The sequence below is a fragment of the Pseudorca crassidens genome, chromosome 16 (genome assembly GCF_039906515.1).
Source record: "Pseudorca crassidens isolate mPseCra1 chromosome 16, mPseCra1.hap1, whole genome shotgun sequence".
In the NCBI taxonomy this organism is placed as follows: domain Eukaryota; kingdom Metazoa; phylum Chordata; class Mammalia; order Artiodactyla; family Delphinidae; genus Pseudorca; species Pseudorca crassidens.
This window is the reverse complement of record NC_090311.1, coordinates 59,112,226-59,133,136: the sequence shown is the minus strand read 5'-3', so window position 1 is coordinate 59,133,136 and position 20,911 is coordinate 59,112,226. Positions and strand designations below refer to the sequence as shown.

The 20,911-nt window shown below is 40.4% G+C and overlaps 1 protein-coding gene across 24 annotated transcripts in view; it reads right to left on the bottom strand.

The window, feature by feature from the left end:
* The window catches only part of USP54 (ubiquitin specific peptidase 54), a 149,316-nt gene that overhangs the window by 29,034 nt on the left and 99,371 nt on the right, over positions 1-20,911 (bottom strand). For 18 of the 24 annotated variants that reach the window (XM_067710528.1, XM_067710521.1, XM_067710527.1 and 15 more), the window contains 12 exons: positions 16,379-16,513; positions 14,721-14,834; positions 14,499-14,581; positions 13,970-14,075; positions 13,705-13,857; positions 11,951-12,100; positions 9,858-10,026; positions 8,277-8,447; positions 5,719-5,850; positions 5,169-5,549; positions 4,682-4,913; positions 3,393-3,526 (listed from right to left, as the gene is read on the bottom strand). In XM_067710528.1, coding sequence (XP_067566629.1) covers positions 3,393-3,526; positions 4,682-4,913; positions 5,169-5,549; positions 5,719-5,850; positions 8,277-8,447; positions 9,858-10,026; positions 11,951-12,100; positions 13,705-13,857; positions 13,970-14,075; positions 14,499-14,581; positions 14,721-14,834; positions 16,379-16,513 — 1,960 coding nt within the window. The remainder of the gene's footprint in view (positions 1-3,392; positions 3,527-4,681; positions 4,914-5,168; positions 5,550-5,718; positions 5,851-8,276; positions 8,448-9,857; positions 10,027-11,950; positions 12,101-13,704; positions 13,858-13,969; positions 14,076-14,498; positions 14,582-14,720; positions 14,835-16,378; positions 16,514-20,911) is intronic. The other 6 variants (XM_067710545.1, XM_067710539.1, XM_067710544.1 and 3 more) reach the window with 3 other exon arrangements.

Below are 20,911 nucleotides of genomic sequence, written 5' to 3'. Positions count from 1 at the left end.
TACCTAACACCATACACAAAAATAAACTCCAAATGGATTAAAGACCTAAATGTAAGACCAGACACTATAAAACTCTTACAGGAAAACACAGGAAAAACACTCTTTGACATGAACCACAGCAAGATCTTTTTTGACCGACCTCCTAGAGTAATGAAACTAAAAACAAAAACAAACAAATGGGACCTAATGAAACTTAAAAGCTTTTGCACAGCAAAGGGAACCATAAACAAGATGAAAAGTCAACCCTCAGAATGGGAGAAAATATTTGCAAACAAAGCAACTGACAAAGGATTAATCTCCAAAATATACAAACAGCTCATGGAGCTCAATATCAAAAAAACAAACAACCCAATTAAAAATGCGCAGAAGACCTAAACAGACATTTCACCAAAGGAGACATACAGATGGCTGAGAGGCACATGAAAAGATGCTCAACATCACTAATTATTAGAGAAATGCAAATCAAAACTACAATGAGATATCACCTCATACCAGTCAGAATGGCCATTATCAAAAAATATAGAGGGCTTCCCTGGTGGCGCAGTGGTTGAGAGTCCGCCTGCCGAAGCAGGGGACACGGGTTCGTGCCCCTGTCTGGGAAGATCCCACATGCCGCAGAGCGGCTGGGCCCGTGAGCCATGGCCGCTGAGCCTGCGCGTCCGGAGTCTGTGCTCCGCAACGGGAGAGGCCACAACAGTGAGAGGCCTGCATACCGCAAAAAAAAATAAAATAAAATATATATATATAGAGAGAGAGAGAGAGAAACAATAAAGCTGGAGAGGAGGGTGTGGTGAAAAGGGAACCCTCCTGCACTGTTGGTGGAAATGCAAATTGATACAGCCACTATGGAGAACAGTATGGAGGTTCCTTAAAAAAACTAAAAATAGAACTATCATATGACCCAGCAATCCCACTACTGGGCATATACCCTGAGAAAACCATAATTCAAAAAGAGACATGTACCACAAAGTTCACTGCAGCACTATTTACTACAGTCAGGATATGGAAGCAACCTAAATGTCCATTGACAGATGAATGGATAAAGAAGATGTGACACATATATACAATGGAATATTACGCTGCCATAGAAAGAAACGAAATTGAATTATTTGTAGCGAGGTGGATGGACCTAGAGTTTGTCATACAGAGTGAAGTAAGTCAGAAAGAGAAAAACAAATACCATATGTGAACGCATGTATATAGAATCTAAAAAAATGGTACTGATGAACCTAGTAGCAGGACAGGAATAAAGACGCAGACCTACTACAGAATGGACTTGAGGATATAGGGAGGGGGAAGGGTAAGCTGGGACGAAGTGAGAGAGTGGCATGGACATATATACACTACCAAATGTAAAATAGATAGCTAGTGGGAAGCAGCAGCATAGCACAGGGAAATCAGCTCGGTGATTTGCGATGACCTAGAGAGGTAGGATAGGGAGGGTGGGAGGGAGGCTCAAAAGGGAGGGGATATGGGGATATATGTATGCATATGGCTGATTCACTTTGTTGTACAACAGAAACTAACACAGCATTGTGAAGCAATTATACCCCAATAAAGATGTATAAATAAAAAAACTTATCTATGTACTTGTACATAGAATAGAAAGCACAGAAAGAGATGTAGGAAGATACATGCCATAATGATAACAGTGGTTCCTTCAGTTTGAAGAGGCAATGGGCAAGTTACTGAATTGTTGGGCTAACATTTACTTCTGTAATGTTTTAAAAGGGTGGTCAGTGTCACCAGATAAAAAAAATAGGGTTTACTATACAAAGAGGATGGTGGGGTGTTTGGTGTGTGAGGAATTTATTCTAACTCCTTGCCAAATATCTTTTACCAGTTGAGGAATCCAGTTGGTGAATTCTATCCAGCTAATCTAGAATTAGGGCTATCAGTGAAATCATGAGACTCAGTCTTTAGTGTGCTGAAAAACTATTGGCTGTCGAAGGAAAGAGAAGGGGGAACAGGCTCATGGAAGAGCACAAGTTTCTCAAAGCAATGTTAGTCAATATGAGATAAATTAAAATGTGGGAAATAAACCAAACCTATAATTTCATTAGGAAGAATGAATCTCTTCCATGGATTTCTCACTATAACCTACTCTAGCCCAGGATTTCAGAGATATCTGCTTCTACAGGCATTGTTCTGCTCTGCCAGATGTTAGCAACCTATGGCACTCACACCTAAAAGTGTTCATACCTTTTTATTTCTGCTGCATATCACCCTTCCAGCCACCTTTAAGAACTTTCAGTGGCCATTAAGAGAACTGGTGGTCAGACTAGTAATGTTCCTGGTGTCATCTCTACAGGTTGGCACATAATATTCTGTCCTGGTCTCCCTAGTGAGCTGGCCACATATCTATATTCAGAAGCTCATTAAACCAGACCATAGTTAGGTTTCTGCCCACACACCCTACTCCCAACTGATCTAACATACAGAAAAAAAAGGGATGAAACACATCTTTCAGAGAAGGTTGATTTCTAAGTTAGACGAATGGACCCCAGAACTCCTCAGCCAACTAAACAATACTGAATACTCACCACCTTCCTTCAAGCATCACAAAAAGTCTCCATGTTCGGGAGACTACATAGTTACTACCTCAATTTTCAGCTGTGAGTAAGTAAAGGATTTATTTTACTTATTTGAATACGCACTGTAAGTATATATGTGTGCTGTGAGAAGAATGTAAAAAGGATATAAAACCTATGACTACCTCAAATGTCTATGCTTGGTGTCTCATACCTGAAATTCCAATATCCCTTTATCTTCAGGCTTTGACTTGTTAAAATGCTAGTTTCTCTTAGAGAAAGCATACTTTAAACTATTCTCAGTCACATTCATCTAGTGTAAAAGAGTTAGATCATTCCTTTAAAGCTTGTTTTGAGAAGGAGGGACAGGCACATTCAAGAAGGAAAAACAAAGCAGGGATACTAGACAGGATATAGAGGCAGGGGCAAGGGGAGTTCTGACCTGCTTATTTCCCAGTTTTGCCCATAGCCTACATGTCCCCTTTGTTATCTCAATTCATAATACTAAACAATAAAAAATCCATTCCCACAAGAATGCCTCTATACCAAGGAAAGCCCTAGGAGTTATTCTTCTGAAGAAAGCAGGTGCTACTGATACTGTTCACCATATTTCTGTTCCTTCTTGCTCCCTCCAGGGCTCTCTCCAAGGTGGAAAGGAGCAAGCAGGCAAGCCATGATAGAGAACAACAACAACAAAAAAGATAAATCCAGAGATGGAGCAGATCAAACGTCTTCACATTTACATTCTGATGGAACAAAGTACAATTGTCCTCTAATTTCAAATGTGCTCAGGTTAGGCTGTTTCCCAAATAGAACTGGCAGTAAAATCCAGTTCTCCAAATCCAACGTCCTTGCGCTTACCTGAGAGGGGCTGATTCTTTCTCCAGCCACTCCTGGATACTGTGGAGTCTGCCTCCAGGATGCTACTACTGTGAGACTTTGGGATGTGACGCCAGGAAGGGGCCAACCCAGCTGATCTCTTAGCACTTGTATCCCTTCAAAACAGAAACCAGTCTAGTGAAAGCATCAGAAGGCAGATAACTAGCAACATTCCTAGGACTAAATTCCCTCCAAAAACTACAACAAAAACCCCAAACATCGAACTAATATAATTAAAATACCTGCAAAACTACTTCTGAAAATTGAAATACCAACTCGTTCCCCCATCTTATCTCACCTCATTCACATTTTGTACATCTAGAAGTGTCTGGCACAAAACTTATTTAATGAATTAATAAACAAATGCTCTCATATGGATTGGCTTCCTCTTTCTTATACTTTTGTAGCATCTTCTCATGTGTAAAACTAAACAGGGTCTGATGTCAGGGAAGAGCAGTGGGAAAGTATGAGGATACAGTTATCACTCTTACAGAAGATATCACTCCTTTCAAAGCTATAAACTGTTAGGAAACTTGTCTCTGAGGCAACTCAGTAAAAACAATATATGGAGATCTGAAAGTTATAAAGCAAATGGGCCCTATGGACAGGGTGCAATGACCACTATTAAACTGTCATCATTATCTTATGGAATTATGAATATCACTGGCTTCGTAAGACACAGAATCCCCAGTGATCTTAAATAAAAAGGTCTAATATAAAAGGCAAGAATAAATAAAAATTGGGTTTTCTCTCTGATTGTATAACTATGTAAGTTTTGGTTCACTAACTCATTCTTTCAATAAAAGTTATTTACTGGGCTTCCCTGGTGGCGCAGTGGTTGGGAGTCCGCCTGCCAATGCAGGGGACGCGGGTTCGTGCCCCGGTCCGGGAAGATCCCACATGCCGCGGAGTGGCTGGGCCCGTGAGCCATGGCCGCTGAGCCTGCGCGTCCGGAGCCTGTGCTCCGCAACGGGAGAGGCCACAACAGTGACAGGCCCACGTACCGCAAAAAAAAAAAAAAAAAAAAAAAAAGTTATTTACTAAACAATTATTTTATATATAATACTTTAAAAGTTGCCTCTCCTTTCTCAAATGTCTTTGCTGCTTCTCCCAGCAGAGGGTACTGTTGCCATAGAAAGTTGATCGAGCACATTTTGCTTGCCCACAAGATGGTAATAAAGTCCATCTCTTCACTTGTCTGAGTTTAAAAGCCTCTTGCTGGCTCACATTTCTGCAAGGGACAATGTAGCTATTCAAAGGCCAAACAATACCTGCAGACATTCGAGCTCTCAGGCAGGGCTGCATCCAGGCTGACAGGGCTGCTGCTGTTCCTCTCACTGCTCTCATAGCCAGATTCCATTCGCTGGATTAGGCGAGGGTGCTGCTCTAAAAGGTGACAGCCTGGCCGTAATGGGCCCCAGATCTTGTACTGGGGTCTTGGTCCGCCAGTCTTAATGTCGTAAGCAGGTGGCTTGCTTAATTCGTCTGGTGTAAATTCTTTAGCTATCTCAATGAAAGAACAAGTATGGAAAAGGAGGTAGATTTAGCATCTGCCTCAAATCAAGATATAACTAACCCTTCCCTCTAGCTACTCATTCACTGAACTCATATCCCCAAAAGGCGACCCATGAGGGTAAAATTTTTACCCTTCAAGGTAAAAATGCACCTTGCCAAGTCTACCAGAAAACCCAGGTTTTTTTAAAAATACAAAAATCAACTTTATTCAAAAGCTCAATTCTTCCCTAATTATCTCCTTACCTGAATCCTCAGAAAAGGGGCTAAGCTGCGTATAGCCAGCGTGCTTCCTTTTTTCCTTACTAAAGATACTGTCAATATTGAGAGACTCCCGTTTGGGTCTCCATGTTGGACGATACTTGCTAGAAGAACTGGATTTTGACTCACTGCTGGTACTCTCTACTTCCCAGTCACGAGAGTGTAAAGGCAGGTTCCGAGGAGGTTTTTTGTCAGTCTGGTCTCCTCCCCTCCCCCCACAGGGAGATCCTAGGTTGGTCTGAGAAACCAGGGATGGTCTGTTATGGATAATATTGCTGACTGTCTCTTTAAAATCCCTTAGCCTGTTGGTGCTGCTGGATGATTTGGAGGCATTCCTAGGAGCCTGCTTCTCTTTCAGTGTTTCTCCTAAAAACACAAAGGATGAAACAACTGTAAATGTTTAAAGTCATCACAGGCACCCAGACCCCAGAGTCAAAAAAGAATGAAAGGCCTTTGAGCAGACAGGAGAAGCCACAGTTGGAGTGTGAGTGTGACAGAGTGAGTAAAGAAAGAGAAACTATGCAGGGGGGCTTGCCTTCACTGTGGTACCCTGAGGCCTGAAGCTCATCGCCTTTCCTTCTGACCCGACCAGAGCTCCTCTTGCGCTCTATCAGTGACCCTTTCTTGGATGGGAGTTTCTGATTACATTCACTATCAGTCAGGTGTCCTGAAAAAGACAAGGAAATGGGGGTAAGCTGGTATCTGAGACTGACCTCCATCCTTTAGAGAACCTACTCTCCCTTTGGGATTCATGGCAGTACCACAAACTTAGTGGATCGGAAGCTGTAGAGGCCAAGACTATGTGATTTAAGTGTAGCAGGAATCTCTCAATAGATAAAGGCAGAAAAGCTCAAGTATTTAGTGGGAACTTCCAAATTTACAATGTCTCCTGAGCAATTACCAATCTCGATCCCACTCATAATCCTTCCCAGTGACCCAGAAGGACACATTACTTGGTAGTTTTTAAAAGGCAAAAGTTTTAAAGATTATATATCATGGTAGCAACACATACCGAGTGAAGTTTAATTTTTATTACATCTGGTATTATCCTAGGTGCCCCAGCCTTTGCCCACAAGAGCTCTGATCGTATATGGCTTTAAGACCCAGTTCTAAACATTCCTTAAATGTGAATCATTCCAAAGGACATCTGAACTTTGAATAATTCTCATTCCCAGCCATAATCCATGCTTTACCAAACTTGACTTCGCCCAGAGATTACACTTCATAGTTCCTCAATACTAATCACTGGGAAACCCAGGAGATCTGGGCTCTTTTATGTAACTTGCCATACTTCACGCCCACAGTATGTGAATGTATAAGTGTGATCTGACAACAGCAAAGGTCAGATTCTAAAGGATATAATCATCTAAGCTGCTAGAAGCCAAAGGTGAATTAAGCAACTGAATTAAATTGGAATATAGGCTTATAGGAAATCCCCTAGGGTTCTCAAACATCTGAGAGCTAACAGAAATTTGCTTCCATATGTTAGTTATGAAAATCCTTGTACATATTCAGGTATGATATGCAATGATATGGCTACATATTTTCAATTACCAACGCAATCTCTTATTGCTTTTATCTAATCATTTGCTATCTCTGGGCCCATAAGAAAGACTTATCAGTTGGAACAACGAAATCCACTAATGTAAAATCCAATGGGCATGCTCCTCCACCCCCAGCCATTCACAAACCCTTAAAATAAACCTGACTCCCCTTATTTATCCTGTGACTTGGTTTCTCCCTGTTTCACAGTTTCAGAAATACAATCTAAAAAAATCACACTTTGCAGTAGTCACCTATGCAATAGTCATCAAAAGAAATCCAATATGAATCCAACCAAACCACTAGATCCAACTACCAATTCATAAAAAATATAGAGGAGAGAGAAACACGCTACAGTTTACCATACAGACACAATCAGCAAAACTTAAAATGTGGGAAAACTACAGCACAAACTACGTAGTTCTTCAACAATAAATAGAAAGGAAGAAACAGAGGCAAAACCTACAGATTAAAGGAAATGTAAAAGACTTATTAACCCATCACAATGTGTAGACCTCATTTGGATTCTGAGTCAAAAACAAACCAACCATTAAAAAATATGACATTTATGAGATAATAGGATATTTGAATGCTCATTGGTTAAGAAGTTATTAATTTAAAAAATGATTCTTTTAGAGATATATACTAAAATATTTATGGAAAAGGTGATATAATGTCTGGGATTTGCTTCAAAATAATCCATGAGTAGGGGAAGTGGGCAGAGGTACAGATAAAACTAGACTGACCATGAGTTATAATTATTGAAACTAGGTGATGGGTACATGAAGGGGCTGTATACTATTCTGTATGCTTTTGAATATGTTTGAAATTCTCTCTCTTTTTTTTTAAAGGGCATGCACAGGATGTAAACCACCAATCTGAAGCCATGGGATCACTAATTCCCAAGTCTCTAAGAGTATGGGCACTGTCCTATGCCTTAGGTGATGAACTTTTCATCTCAGCAGTCAGTCACTTACTGTTCTTACTTTTGTGCCCTGTAATGATTTCTTCCACTAACACAGGCACAATCTTCTGTAGATTAACAGAACAATTCAAGAATGTTCTCTGCATGGAACTCACAATAACAAACAGGCTAGCTTTCCATCCTTTTATTTCTCTGTCCTTCAGGAAGCCCAGCAAGGTGATGAGCAGGTTTCCCCATCCATAAATATGCCCCTTCTCTCAAAACCCTTCAGGGCTTTGAAACAAAGCCTGGCATGAGAAGGAAATGAGGTGCAAGACCACAAGGTTTAATGGGGCACTATGAGAATGACAGGGATCAAGAGCACAGCAGGAAAAAAGCCTTCAGAAAAAGATTTCAGAATAAATAATCACATTACAATTGTCCTTACTGATAGGCTGCTGTTGACGGGAACATCATCATTCATTCAGAAGTGAGTTGCTTTCTTTCATCCTTCTCAATTACCCAAGTTCTGTGCATTTCCCCCTTTGCATGACAAACATTTCTGACTTGCCCCAGTTTCTTTTTCTTGGGAGACCCTCTATGCAGAACTGAATCAGGCAAGCAGGGTCCACTGTATAAGTCCCTACCTGTGTCCCGACTGCTCTGAGACGTGGAATCATTCTCCACATTATAGATGACTGTTCCCTGAGAATCAGAAGAGAAGTGACTGACCACAGACTCATGGTGGGAGTGTTTGTAGGGATAGCTCTCCGTTGAGGAATCTGTTCGAGTATCACTTGAGATGGAGGGCTCCCTCCCTGGGGGAAGGAGGAGACATGCAAAGGTGAGGAAAGAGAGGACAGTGATAGAGAGGGGGCGAAGAGCTGGATGGCAACAAAGGTTCACAAGGTAAGAACTTCCTAAATGGAAGGGTGAGAAGGATATACCAGAGCCGTTCTTCCCAACACCCAACTTCAGATAACTCAGACACACAATTCCTCCCACTCCTGCCCCTACCTTGCTGAAGCCCTCCCTTTGCCTGCCATTGTGAAAAACTGTGGGGCTTTTAGAAAACCTACAGGGGGGAAATGTAGAAGAAAGGAAAAAGTTGTGAAAAGTAAGATCTACTTAGATGGCAAGTCCCAGGCCAACCTGGCACACATAACCTGTTGTTTCCCTATCCCTTGTTTCCCTATCCCATAATTTTTCTCCTATACTGCCAGAAAAGTCACTTTTAAAAATTTAAAAGCATTTTTAATATCTATGAGACATTATGGGGCAGTTATTTATACTTTGGTGTGAATTAGTTCAATTAGACTACTTTCCTCTGAACACCTAGCTGAGATAAGCACAACAGTGTAAATGGGTGTTTGACTGAAGGGAGAAGCAGCAGAGCAGGTCTGGGTGGGGCACAAGGGTGGGAAGAACATACCAAACAGGAGGGAGGTACAAAAGGGAGGGGAAAAGATTCCAAGGATAAGTATCTTCTCTTTCATTATACTCAGGGCCAGCCAGCCTTAGATCCAGAAGAGGAAAAGAACATTACTTTTTCCTCCTTTTAGGAATCAAGCCAAAACCATTAGGGTTGTATTTCTATTACAGGATGAGTTTCTGAGGGATAGCCTGAGACTTTAGTAATAAAGCTGCAACTGTTTCTACAGGAAAACATGATTTAAGTTCCAAATAACTGAATTAGAAGTGAACAGCTGATTCATAAGCTAAGAAATATTGCTACCAGACTTGTCATTTTAAAACAAAAACCTCTCATCCCAAACAAAATGACGAGCTTTGTAGTAACTCATATCATTTTCTGGGTCTTAACAACTCAAGTCACTGTTAAATTGCTAGTAAGAATGAGTCATCTTAGCAATATTAGAAGGTTAAATAGTGAGGTTTCCCTCACAAACTTAATACCTCATAAGTTCCTTCTAAATGAACATAATTGAACATAATTTGAACATAATTTCCTTCTCATTTTGAGAAATGAACATAATTTCATTCTCATTTTTGAAACGGGGCCAGGTGATCTAGACAATATATTCCTAAACACTGAAGGAAACAAAGCCTGACACAATTTGGGCTTCAGCATGAGTTGGCACTTCTTTCTTATTTCTGATGAATCCTCTTTCTCCAAGCTAGGTTAAGTGCTAGGCTCATGACTGTGAGACCCTACTGTCCAGTCATCACATTGGAGTGGGGAGGGAGAAGTAAAGAGCTAGGCTGCTCACCTGAATCTTCACTATCGTAGCATGTCCCACTGTACGACTGGAACTCAACTTGGGGGGGCAGGTCCTGGGTGGACACTGGGGTACCCTGGGGGTCTGCATAAAGCAGCAGCAAAGGCTGATAATGTCCCTTGATGCATTTGGTCACCACATCCTTCCATTTGGGCCCAATCTGAACCAGAAACAACCAGAAAAAGCATGAAAATTATACTTCATATCCATAATTCAACACATATCTTTCTACTCTATTTTTCTAAAGAAAATAAAAGAGATGAAAAGACAAGAACTGGGTAAAGAAACAACAAAAGAGATCTTGGACCTAAACTTAATGAATTTTTTTTTTTTTTTTAATTTTTGGCTGCGCCATGTGGCATGTAGGATCTTAGTTCCCCAACCAGGGATCAAACCCACGTCCCCTGCAGTGGAAGTGTGGACCTTCAGGGAAGTCCCAATTAATTTTTTTTTTTTTTTTTTGCGGTACGCGGACCTCTCACTGTTGTGGCCTCTCCCATTGCGGAGCACAGGCTCTGGACGTGCAAGCTCAGCGGCCATGGCTCACGGGCCCAGCCACTCCGCAGCATGTGGGAGCTTCCCAGACCGGGGCACGAACCCGTGTTGCCTGCATCGGCAGGCGGACTCTCAACCACTGCGCCACCAGGGAAGCCCCCAATGAATTTTTTGTTAAGTCTTTTTTAATGAAATCCTTTTAGAAAGCACTAAAACCCTATAAGAGACAGGAATGATGAATAAAATTACTTTTATTCCTGTGAAACATCAATTCAATTACGAATAAAAGTTCTCAAAGCTGAATATGCTATGTGAGGGGACTTCAGTTGACTTGGTGATCAATTTCTTTTCACAGACATCAAATAAAAGCCCTTGCTTGAAATTTGCATTTCTATAATTTTCTCCTAAATATTAAAATCACCTTCATGAAGCTAAAGAGCAGACAGAAACCCTCTCACAGACTTCCTGAAAATAAATGACATTCCGTCTCAGAGTTCACACAAGGCAGGACATAAAATGTCAAACTGCTTAGAATATACAGCTGAACCTCTCAGCCTTAGCTTTGTGCTGGATTCAGCGCTGCCATGGCAGTGGAAAAAAGTGGCAGAAGAGCCATGGAAACAACAATCCAATCAAATCCCCAAACTCACTCTCTTTTAAGTTTGATCCAGTCACATTCTTAGATGGTGTGTTCTTGGAGTCAGACCACTGGCACAGTGTTTATTTCATAATAGACGTTCAGTAAATTTATAACTGAATTATCATTTTAACTGAAACATTTATATACTTTTTACATACAAATCTGATTTAATATTTTATAAGGCAGGTATTATTTTTCAAATGAAAAACCTAAAGCTCAAAGAATTTACATAAGTTGCCCAAGATTACAACAGTAAAAAAGAGATGGAGAAGAGAATCAGGGAATTAACAAAGACTTTACTATTTGTAGAGGACACTACATAAGGCCCATGGGTTGGTGTAGATTATAGTCAGCAGTCTCCTAGCTGCTAATCTTATCACAAAAGGCTTCCTAACTCACACAGATCACCTAAACTACTTCAGCCACACACTCTGTGGTTTAGATAGTACCAAATTTCCAGCTTTAAATATCATTATAGCCTTATTTTCTCTACACGATCCCCAAAATACGTTAATCCGTGATAGAGTACTTCAGGGAGATAACAATCAGAGAATAATTTATAGCAGCCCTGGGACAAAGTATGACCCACTGTTAATTACAAGATTTGGAATTCTGAACTCTGTGCTAAGCTTATAACCTAATTTGAGGCATTAGATTGTTCTCGCTCAAATCAACGAATTAACACATTTTTTGAAAAGCCCTTTCAACTATAAATTCAGAATGGTTCTGAATGCTGGTGAGGTGATTCCGAGAAAATAACAGAAGATAAATTGATCCTGTCCTCAAGGAACTTGGTCTGTTGGGGAAGACAAGACTGACACTCTCATAAATTCAATAGATAGGCAGACAGACATTAAAATTATGAAAATGAAACACTGAAGACAAGTAACTGTCCACAGTTTTTTGTTCCATTCACCAAACACGTCAAGAAGGACTTGAATATTCCTACCTCCTTGACGTGAGCATCATCAAAATACATCCATTTGCGGATCTTTGTTTGGAAAAAGAATGTAGAATAATGTTTGCCGTAGTAACAGATCATTCCTACCAAGTACAGTTCAGACTGCTTGGCCCGGTCATCTGTCACTCTGAAAAACAGCTGTGGGGAAAGAGGAGAAAGGAAAGAATAGTCACATACTCAGCCCTCTCACATCATCTCTCAGCAGACTCCATCATTTCTTAATTAAGGTACTGACTTGCTTCTCCTTTTGCTAATCCATATTAATCATCAGAAATGAACATAAAAAGGCAAAATTTTAGCGAAATGTCAGAGAGATAGTGACCAAACTGGTAATGTGGTGATGTTTCTTCATAACTTTTATTTTATTTATTTATTTATTCATTCATTCATTCATTCAAATTGCAGCAAGCGGGGGCTACTCTTCGTTGCAGTGTGTGGGCTTCTCATTGCGGTGGCTTCTCTTGTTGTGGAGCATGAGCTCTAGGCGCGTGAGCTTCAGTAGTTGTGGCATGCAGGCTCCAGAGTGCAGGCTCAGTAGTTGTGGCGCACGGGCTTAGTTACTCCGCAGCATGTGGGATCTTCCTGGACCAGGGATCGAACCCGTGTCCCCTGCATTGGCAGGCGGATTCTTAACCACTGTGCCACCAGGGAAGTCCTCTTCATACCTTTTAATAATATTTTCTTGCTGGGGCCTATTCTAATATGAGCCAGGAATGTTAAAAAAACATAAAAACAAAACATTCTCAAGTTTCAAAGGTTATTTATCAGCTGGTGCCACAAATATAAATTTCCTGTTGAGACACTAAGTAGAAGGTAAGAAAGCCCTTAGGGGGAGCAATCCCACCATACTGGTTACCAACATTTCAATTCCTAGATATCTAGCACTGTCCTAGGTGTTAAGAGATATACAAAATATTTGAAGGCAAGGACTCTTGCCTTGAGGAATCTGTTTGGTTGAAAAATCAATCATAAAAATAAAGCTAGAATAGAACAGAATATGTAGGCTATAGAAATTTAGAAAAATGATCTTTAATTGTGCATAGCCTACTATGTCAGAGACTCCTTGGCAAGGAGACCTAAAGTAAGATCCCAGATGGTTCACTTATTCTCAACCATGGCTTAATGACATTAAAAAACAACAAGGGATCTCCTTAGTCACAGGACCATCCCACAGGGAAACCAGCAGAAAGGAAACCACAGACTTTCTGACTGAAGGAAAACCCTGGCTGTACCTATAATAGGGTACGCCGCTGATAAGGTAAACAGCCGTGTCTGAAGTCTGTTTCCACTAGAATTCTCTTCCAAGCCACTTCATTACCTTCTCAGCAGATGTTGGTTCCTACCATGAATTTAATATTCTAGGACTCATGTCATCAACTTCTACCTTCTTCTCCTCCCATAGCAGAACTAGACAGGACTGCTCACTTCTTTGACCTTACTACCTCCCATGGTTGAATACACTTCCCTATTCTACACTGGTATTAACTAATGATAAGTAGAGCATATGATAACTCTATTTGATTTTTAACAGTAGCTAAGCTCTGCCCATTCTGTCTTTCAAGGCCAAGATCATCCCATATCTTCCCAAAAGCCTTTGCTTTTGAGTGTACAGATACACACAATATATTTTTTCAAAACTCTTTAATATTTGTCATTTAGGATATACTTTTGTGTTCAGAGTTCACTGCCCTTGAGCAATAGTAAGTTAGAAGAACTCCAAGTAAGAGATAAAGGTAACTAACACTCACGTCACCCAGCTTAAGGCAGGTGCCCAGGCTGTGAATGACATCCTCTGCCAAGTCTGAGTGGTCCGAGTCCCATACCAGCCCAATTGTGATAATCTGTGGAGCGTTCATCAACACACGGCGAATCCGAATCCTCTCTCCACAGTTGCTCTGAAATACATATATAATGCTAGTGAGAAATGTTGCCCACTGACTCTGCCTCAATTCCACTAATCTCAGGGTTTCCCTCCCCACTCTGAACCCCACCCCTCACTTAACTCACCGGGCAGTTCCGCAGATCCCCCATGGTGCTGGCATTCTGCAGCAGCTCACCAAACATGCTTGGTGAGGGTTTTTCTCGTCTTTCCAGCATACAAATAGCCTGATTGCTTCGAGATGGGGAATTGAAGGGGGATGATGTTGGGAGTTGTACAGGGTTATAGCTAAATCATTCATGCAAATTCCTAACTCACATGTTTGACTTTCTTCCTCTGCCCACTATGCCAAAGCCCCTCATCCTGACCAGCCTCAGTATCCCACAGAGTAAGTGTGCCTGCCTGTCCCTAAATCCAAAGCTCATAGAATCCCCATTCCTCCTCCCACTCTGCTGGCCAGAACCTGAGACTAAGAAAAGGGGACAGATGGGAGAGGAAAGAAGGAAAACAAGGTTATTTTTAAATTACTGTTCTGAGTTCCTACAATACAGCAAATACTCAGCAATAAGGATACAAGCTATTTGGGTACCTTCAGTTAAAACCCAGTCAACTGAAGGACTGCCTAAGTATACAAACAGATAACCCTATAAGACTCACCAAAGGGAAGTAGTGGAGATATAATGCACCATCTGGATGAAAGGCAGCGGATCAGAAGTGGCGCCACAGCTAGTACATACACACTAAGCCCAGGGAGAAAAAAGCAAAACCAGCAGCCACAGTCATTAACTGTTTTGGCACCCATTTGACATCCTACATCCTAGGATAAAGTGTTCTTGAAGAAAAGGTCTAAGAAGTGATGGGAATAGAAATAAGGTTCACCTGCTCAAACAACGTCATTGCAAATTTCTGGTGGGAGATGCAGTGTTGGGCAGTGCATATGTCCTCTTTGGTTTCATCAGCAATGTGGAAGTGAATCCGCATCAGGAGGTTTTCCTAATAGGGAAGGACAAAAAGCAGTACGTAGACAAAAGTACAGATTTGTTGGCAGTTTACTCAGAGAAACAGCAATCCTCCTTGAAGGGAGGAATACCTCTGATTTTTTTTTTTAATTTTTAATTTGAAATAATTATAAATTCACAGAAAGTTTCAAAAAAATTATACAGGAGCTCCATGTACCCTTCACCCAGTTTCCTCCACAGGTGACATGTTACTTAACTATAATACAATATCCAAACCAGCAAATGGACATCAATAAAATCCACAGAGTTTATTCAGATTTCACCAGCTTTACATGCATTCATTTGTGTGTATGTGTAGCTCCATGCAATTTTATCACATGTATAGTCGTGTAAACACTCCCACAATTAAGATATAAAACTCTTTCATCACCACAAAGCTCCCTTCTGCTATTCCTTTAACACTGTACCCACTCAATTCCAAACCTAACCCTTAGCAACCACTAACATGTTGTCCCATCTCTATAATTTTATTATTTCAAGAATGTTAAATAAATGAGATCATATAGTACATAACCTATTGATAGTGCGTTTTTCACTCATCATTACTCCCTTTAGATCATTCAACTTGTTACATAAATCAACAGTTCATTCCTTTTTATTGCTGCACAGTATTCCCTGATATAGAAGTACCCCAGTTTGTTTCACCATCTACCCATTAAAAGCATCTGGGCTTTTTTACTTTGGGGCTATCACAAATAAAGCTTCTCTGAACATTCACGTACAGGTTTTTGTATGAACATATGTTTTCATCTCTCTGGGATTCACGTACAGGAATCTAACTGCTGAATCATATGGTAGTTTGCAAGTTTAGTTTTTTAAGAAACTGCCAGTGTTTTCCAGAGTGGTATACCATTGTTCATTCCTACCAGCAATAAATCAGTGATCCAGTTTCTCAGGGGCACCCCTGATTTTGGCCTATATTTTACCCTATAATAGGATATATATCACTCAGATTGTTTAATGGTTGCATAGAGTCTTTTGAAGGTTGATGAATAGAACCCAGAGTTGAGAAGAGTTAGGGTCCTCTACTAAAAGTCACTGGGAGCAAAGTAGCCATGTACATAGCACATCACACTTGTGCTAAGGACTCAGCTATTCCCTGTTTAATTATCTTTACTATGCAGGAGCTCTCAAACTGTGGTCCCCAGACCGGCAGCATCAGTGTTAGCATCTCCTAGGAACTTGTTAAGAGATATTCTTGGGACCCATTCCAGACATACTGAAACAGAAACTCAAGGGAGTTGAGCCCAGAAATTTGTATTTTAATGGGCCTTGTCTCCTCTGAAGGTGAGAGCTACTGTTCTGTGCGATGGCAAGCACAAAACTACCCTAAGCCTGAAGGAAAAAGAATAAATCCACTAGGCAATTCATATTTTAGTAGCAGAAACAACTTATAGAAACTAGGGAAATTCCTAGTTATAACTGTAGAGACCAGGAGCACAGTAAAGTAGCCAGTCCCTGATGGAGACCATCCACAGTCTCACCCCATATCAAAGAGGGCCAGAGGCCAGCACTTACAAAGCACTCCGCAGCATCGTCCATAATTCCCAGCTGGAAACGCTGTTCATCCTGAAAAGTCTTTGCCAGAGCACTGCGGAGAGTGTCAGATGGAAGCACTTTTTCAGTACTGCACTGAAACTGGTTAAAGATTCCCTGTAGGGAAGAGGTTAGACAAGGGGAAAAGCACAATGCTGTTACTGAGCTTCGAGGCATCCCAGTCTGTCATGCTAGGATCTCCATGCTTACAGCTATGGAGCCAAATGTACTTTGAATGTGTTGATATGCTTGCAGTTAGTTATAAAAAAGTAAAAAAAAATGAGACTCATAATAAAGGGCATGATATGTGCTAATAAGGATCCTTGCTCTTCCAACTGAGTGTGATACCATCAAGGACTCATTAGGAGAGACCGTTGTCATGAGTTAATGCAATGCAGTTACCTCTGATTTCCTCTGATATAGAAAGAGGTAGATGGTCTACAATAAATAAAGATAAATTATATGTCACTGAATTGGTAAATTATTCTCTGGGGGCTCATCGTATGAAACTTGGCCCCTTCTTTTAAATTGTTTAGCTACTATAAAATTACCCAAAAGTAAAAAGAATAATATAACAAATACCTACGTGTCTAACACTAAGAAATAAACATTCTATCATGTTTACTTCCAATCTACAGATAAAGCTAAAGTCCCCTTTAAGACCAGTCACTCACTATGAGTTTGTTGCACAATCTTCTGTTTATAATACTTTTACATATATTTGTATGTGTGTATATATGTGTGTGTGTATGTATATAACCCTCAATAATACATAGTATGCTTGTGTGTATGTGTCTTTCATGTAAAAAGTATCACACTGAATTTTACTTTTTTAAAAAATTCAGCATTCTTTTTGAGGTTAGCCATATATTTCATCCTTTTCCCCTGCTGTATAGTATTATATCATGTTACTACATCACATCTATTTATCCATTTGTATAGTATTATATCATGTTACTATATCACATCTATTTATCCATTTCTTTATTGACAGATATTTTAACAGTCTCCAATTTTTTGCTATTGTAAAGAGGCTATGCCAGCTTAAACTTCTACCAGTGCATGAATATAAATAAATTTCCCCATATCCTTATCAGCAATTAATACAGTCAGACTGGTTAATTTTAGTCTTTCTAACTACATTTAGTTTTTCCGGGTCTTCTATGAGTATTACTTGCAGAAAATACCTTCTTCTAGTCTTCTGGTATCTTTCAAGTGCAGCAGTTTTTTATTTTGGTGTAACTAAATGTATCTACCTTCTCCATCTTTACCTATATCTGAAACAATGATGAATATGATATCCAGAGAATGGAAACAAAGAGTGGCAACAAGTGGCACCTGCTTTGAGGTGTCCTTCTCAAGTGGTATTGGATCCTCTGCACAGAGATTTTAGAATGTGCTCCTTGACATCACATAGCCCAGATCCACACTAAACCACCAGATAAATTAGTTACATGTCAACATGCCAAAGAATGTCACCAGCTTGAAATCCTCATTAGTAATTTATTCATATTAAAAAATTCCAGGGTTACTCTCAGACTTACTAACGAGACCAGAAATTAGATCACTTTTATAAACCTACTTATGTGAGCTAAGAATAGGAGGTCCCACCAACCTAGAATGGCTAATTATTGGTCCTCATTTTACTTGACATTTTACTTGCAGTAGCTCAGTCACTCATTCCCTTCAGATTTTTACCCAAATATTACCTTCTCAATATAGTATTTCTGGATCATTTTATTTAAAATTGCAAGCTCCACCCACTCTTTCTAAACTTCCCACCCTTACTTGTTTTATTTTTCCCTTTGGCACTTTTACCAGCAGTCATACCATGTATATTACTTATTTATTGTCTAACTGTACTCTCTAGAATATGAAGACAGAAATTTTTGCCCTTTAATTCCTTGCTACACTCCCAGCATCTATAATAGTAATGGCATGTAGGCCATCAACAACTAGTTTTGAATGAATGATTTTATATGGTTAGATCTTATTAAGGGAAAATATTAACTCCCTTCTCTCTCTCTTTTTTTTTTTTTTTTTTTGCGGTATGCGGGCCTCTCACTGTTGTGGCCTCTCCTGTTGCAGAGCACAGGCTCCGGACGTGCAATTTCAGCCGCCATGGCTCACGGGCCCAGCCGCTCCGCGGCATGTGGGATCTTCCCGGACCGGAGCACGAACCCGTGTCGCCTGCATCGGCAGGTGGACTCTCAACCACTGCGCCACCAGGGAAGCCCTCCCTTCTCTTTTATAAGCACATAAAGAATCACCTAGAAAAGGTGAAAATTTTTCTTAAGGTAACACAACTGGTTCAAGCAAAATGGGACTAAACCTTGTTCTGCTAATTTCAAGAGACCTCTGTTCTCTTACTAGCATCATTCCACCTCATACACACTGAACATCTATCCCTATAGCAACTTGAGAACAATTTACTATGAACTCTGCTATTATTGCCCTACAAACAATTCCGTATGATGTGGAGGAGGCAGCACCAGAAAAACATATTTAGTATTACTTAATAAGCATGGGGCTGGGGGGAAATCTATTATAATTACTTTATTTTGGAGTGACCTAGAAAGTTTTAACAAGTCTATTATAAGATCAGGTAAAGACAGAGCAAGACCTTCCATAATTTGTGCTGGAAGTGGAAGAATGTCTATCAGTGACTCCTTAAACTAGACCAAAAGTAAAGGTCTGGGTCCACAGTTAAACACTCCTAGAGGGCAACTGGATATCTGCCAAGTGACCAATGGAATTTTGAAACTTGGGGAAATGTGAAGAAAAAAGGAAAAGGAAGGTAGGAAAAGAAGTAGTGGCTGCTTCTACATAAGGTGATCTGAACACTTAATGATATGCTGAAGGGAAGTCACCTCAGCTTTGCAAAACTTAGTGACCACTATCATATCCTAACCTGCCACTCTTCTCAACTGTTAATGGTAAGACATTAATGCTGACAAAGGCTCTACCTCTAGAGCAAGGGATGGATGAGGTTTGGTCCTTTGTTCAGAGTCTCAAACCGGTTCCAAGACAAACCGATGGAAAATTAGTTTCAGGGTAGTTCTGTACAAACACAACAAATGCAAACTGCAGCCCCTTTAGTCTCTCTCAACTGGGTTTCCTCAAGAATTAATACTCTAAAGCAACAGTTCCTAATGAATTAACTTCTCTCCTATGCATAGTACTAGTTATGTTACCATCCTAGAGAGAATTAAGAAAATAGTCACTCAAAATACTTTCTGTGTTCTGTGGTTCAGATGACCTTGTTTGAGAAAGGACAGAGATCCACTGAGAGATGGCATAGAGTAATACTTAAGAGTATGGACTCTGGAACCATAGTATTTGGGTTCAAAATCCCAGCCCTGTTACTTACCATCTATATGACCTTGGACAAGTTACCTAACTTCTCTATGCTTCAGTTTCCTCTTCTAAAAGAGAATTAATAATAGTATTTACCTCCTAGGATTATTTGAGGATTAAATAAGTTATCTATCTTTCTACTTATATCTTAGACTAAAGTCTGACCGTATCAAAGTGCTATCTAAGTGTTAACTGTTATTATAATCATTCTATTTGGGATTCATTTTAGGTTACTGCCTGCTACTGATGTATGAAGAAGGGCCTTGAGAGTCAGAAAGGCTTCTACCTTGAGCTACCTACCCAGTCTCTAAGGTCTAGGTACAAAGGAAGAAATTCTTCTCTATTCTGCTGCTTGTATTCAAGAGAGGCAGATTTCCCATGACCTAGATAACAAGGGTTTTAGCACAGAAAAAGAAAGACTTAAAGTCAGAGCTCTGACTGCGCCCATAGTGGATATGCAACAACAGATCTGGCTCTTGTGTTCAGTGGCATCATCTCCATGCTACTCTTTTTTTAACCTCTTAATTACGAACAGCTTTCTCCACACACACTGAGTATCTGAATGTATTCAGAATAGCCTCTGCCTGCATCTTCTTTATTTTCTTATTCAATATTTTAATTATTGTTACCGGTATTGCTCTGCCACTGTTAGGAAGAAGCAAGTGTATCAGGGATGACGCAGCCTGAGCCTGCCCAGCATGCATCTGTGAGCTGCAGCTCTGGAAGAAGCTGTAGCACAAAGCCCCTCTGTTAGGGCAGCACACTAACCCCTGTGTGTCCCTCTCACATGAGCACAAGGCAGGAATGGGCCTCCTCCTGTTCCCTTTTTCACCCTCCTCCCACCTTTCCCAGAGGGAGATCCTGTTCACACCAAAGAAAGCCAAGAACATTTAGTTCAGCAATAAGAACAGGTGGTAGCACCAATAAGGAACAAAAACTGGTATTCTTCCAATTGCTGAGTTCTATGGCAGAGAGGGAGAAAGGGCAGGAAGAACCAAAACCCAGGAATCATTTTCCCCTGTGGGGTCCCTGATGGTTTCACTTCAATAAAGAAAAAACCCACCTTTGAGGTTTCTCTCTGCCGTTCTTCACAGAGTGAAACCAAAGAGGTCTTCCTTTTCACTCTCAGGAAAAGGCAAATTACTTTTTGTCTGTTAA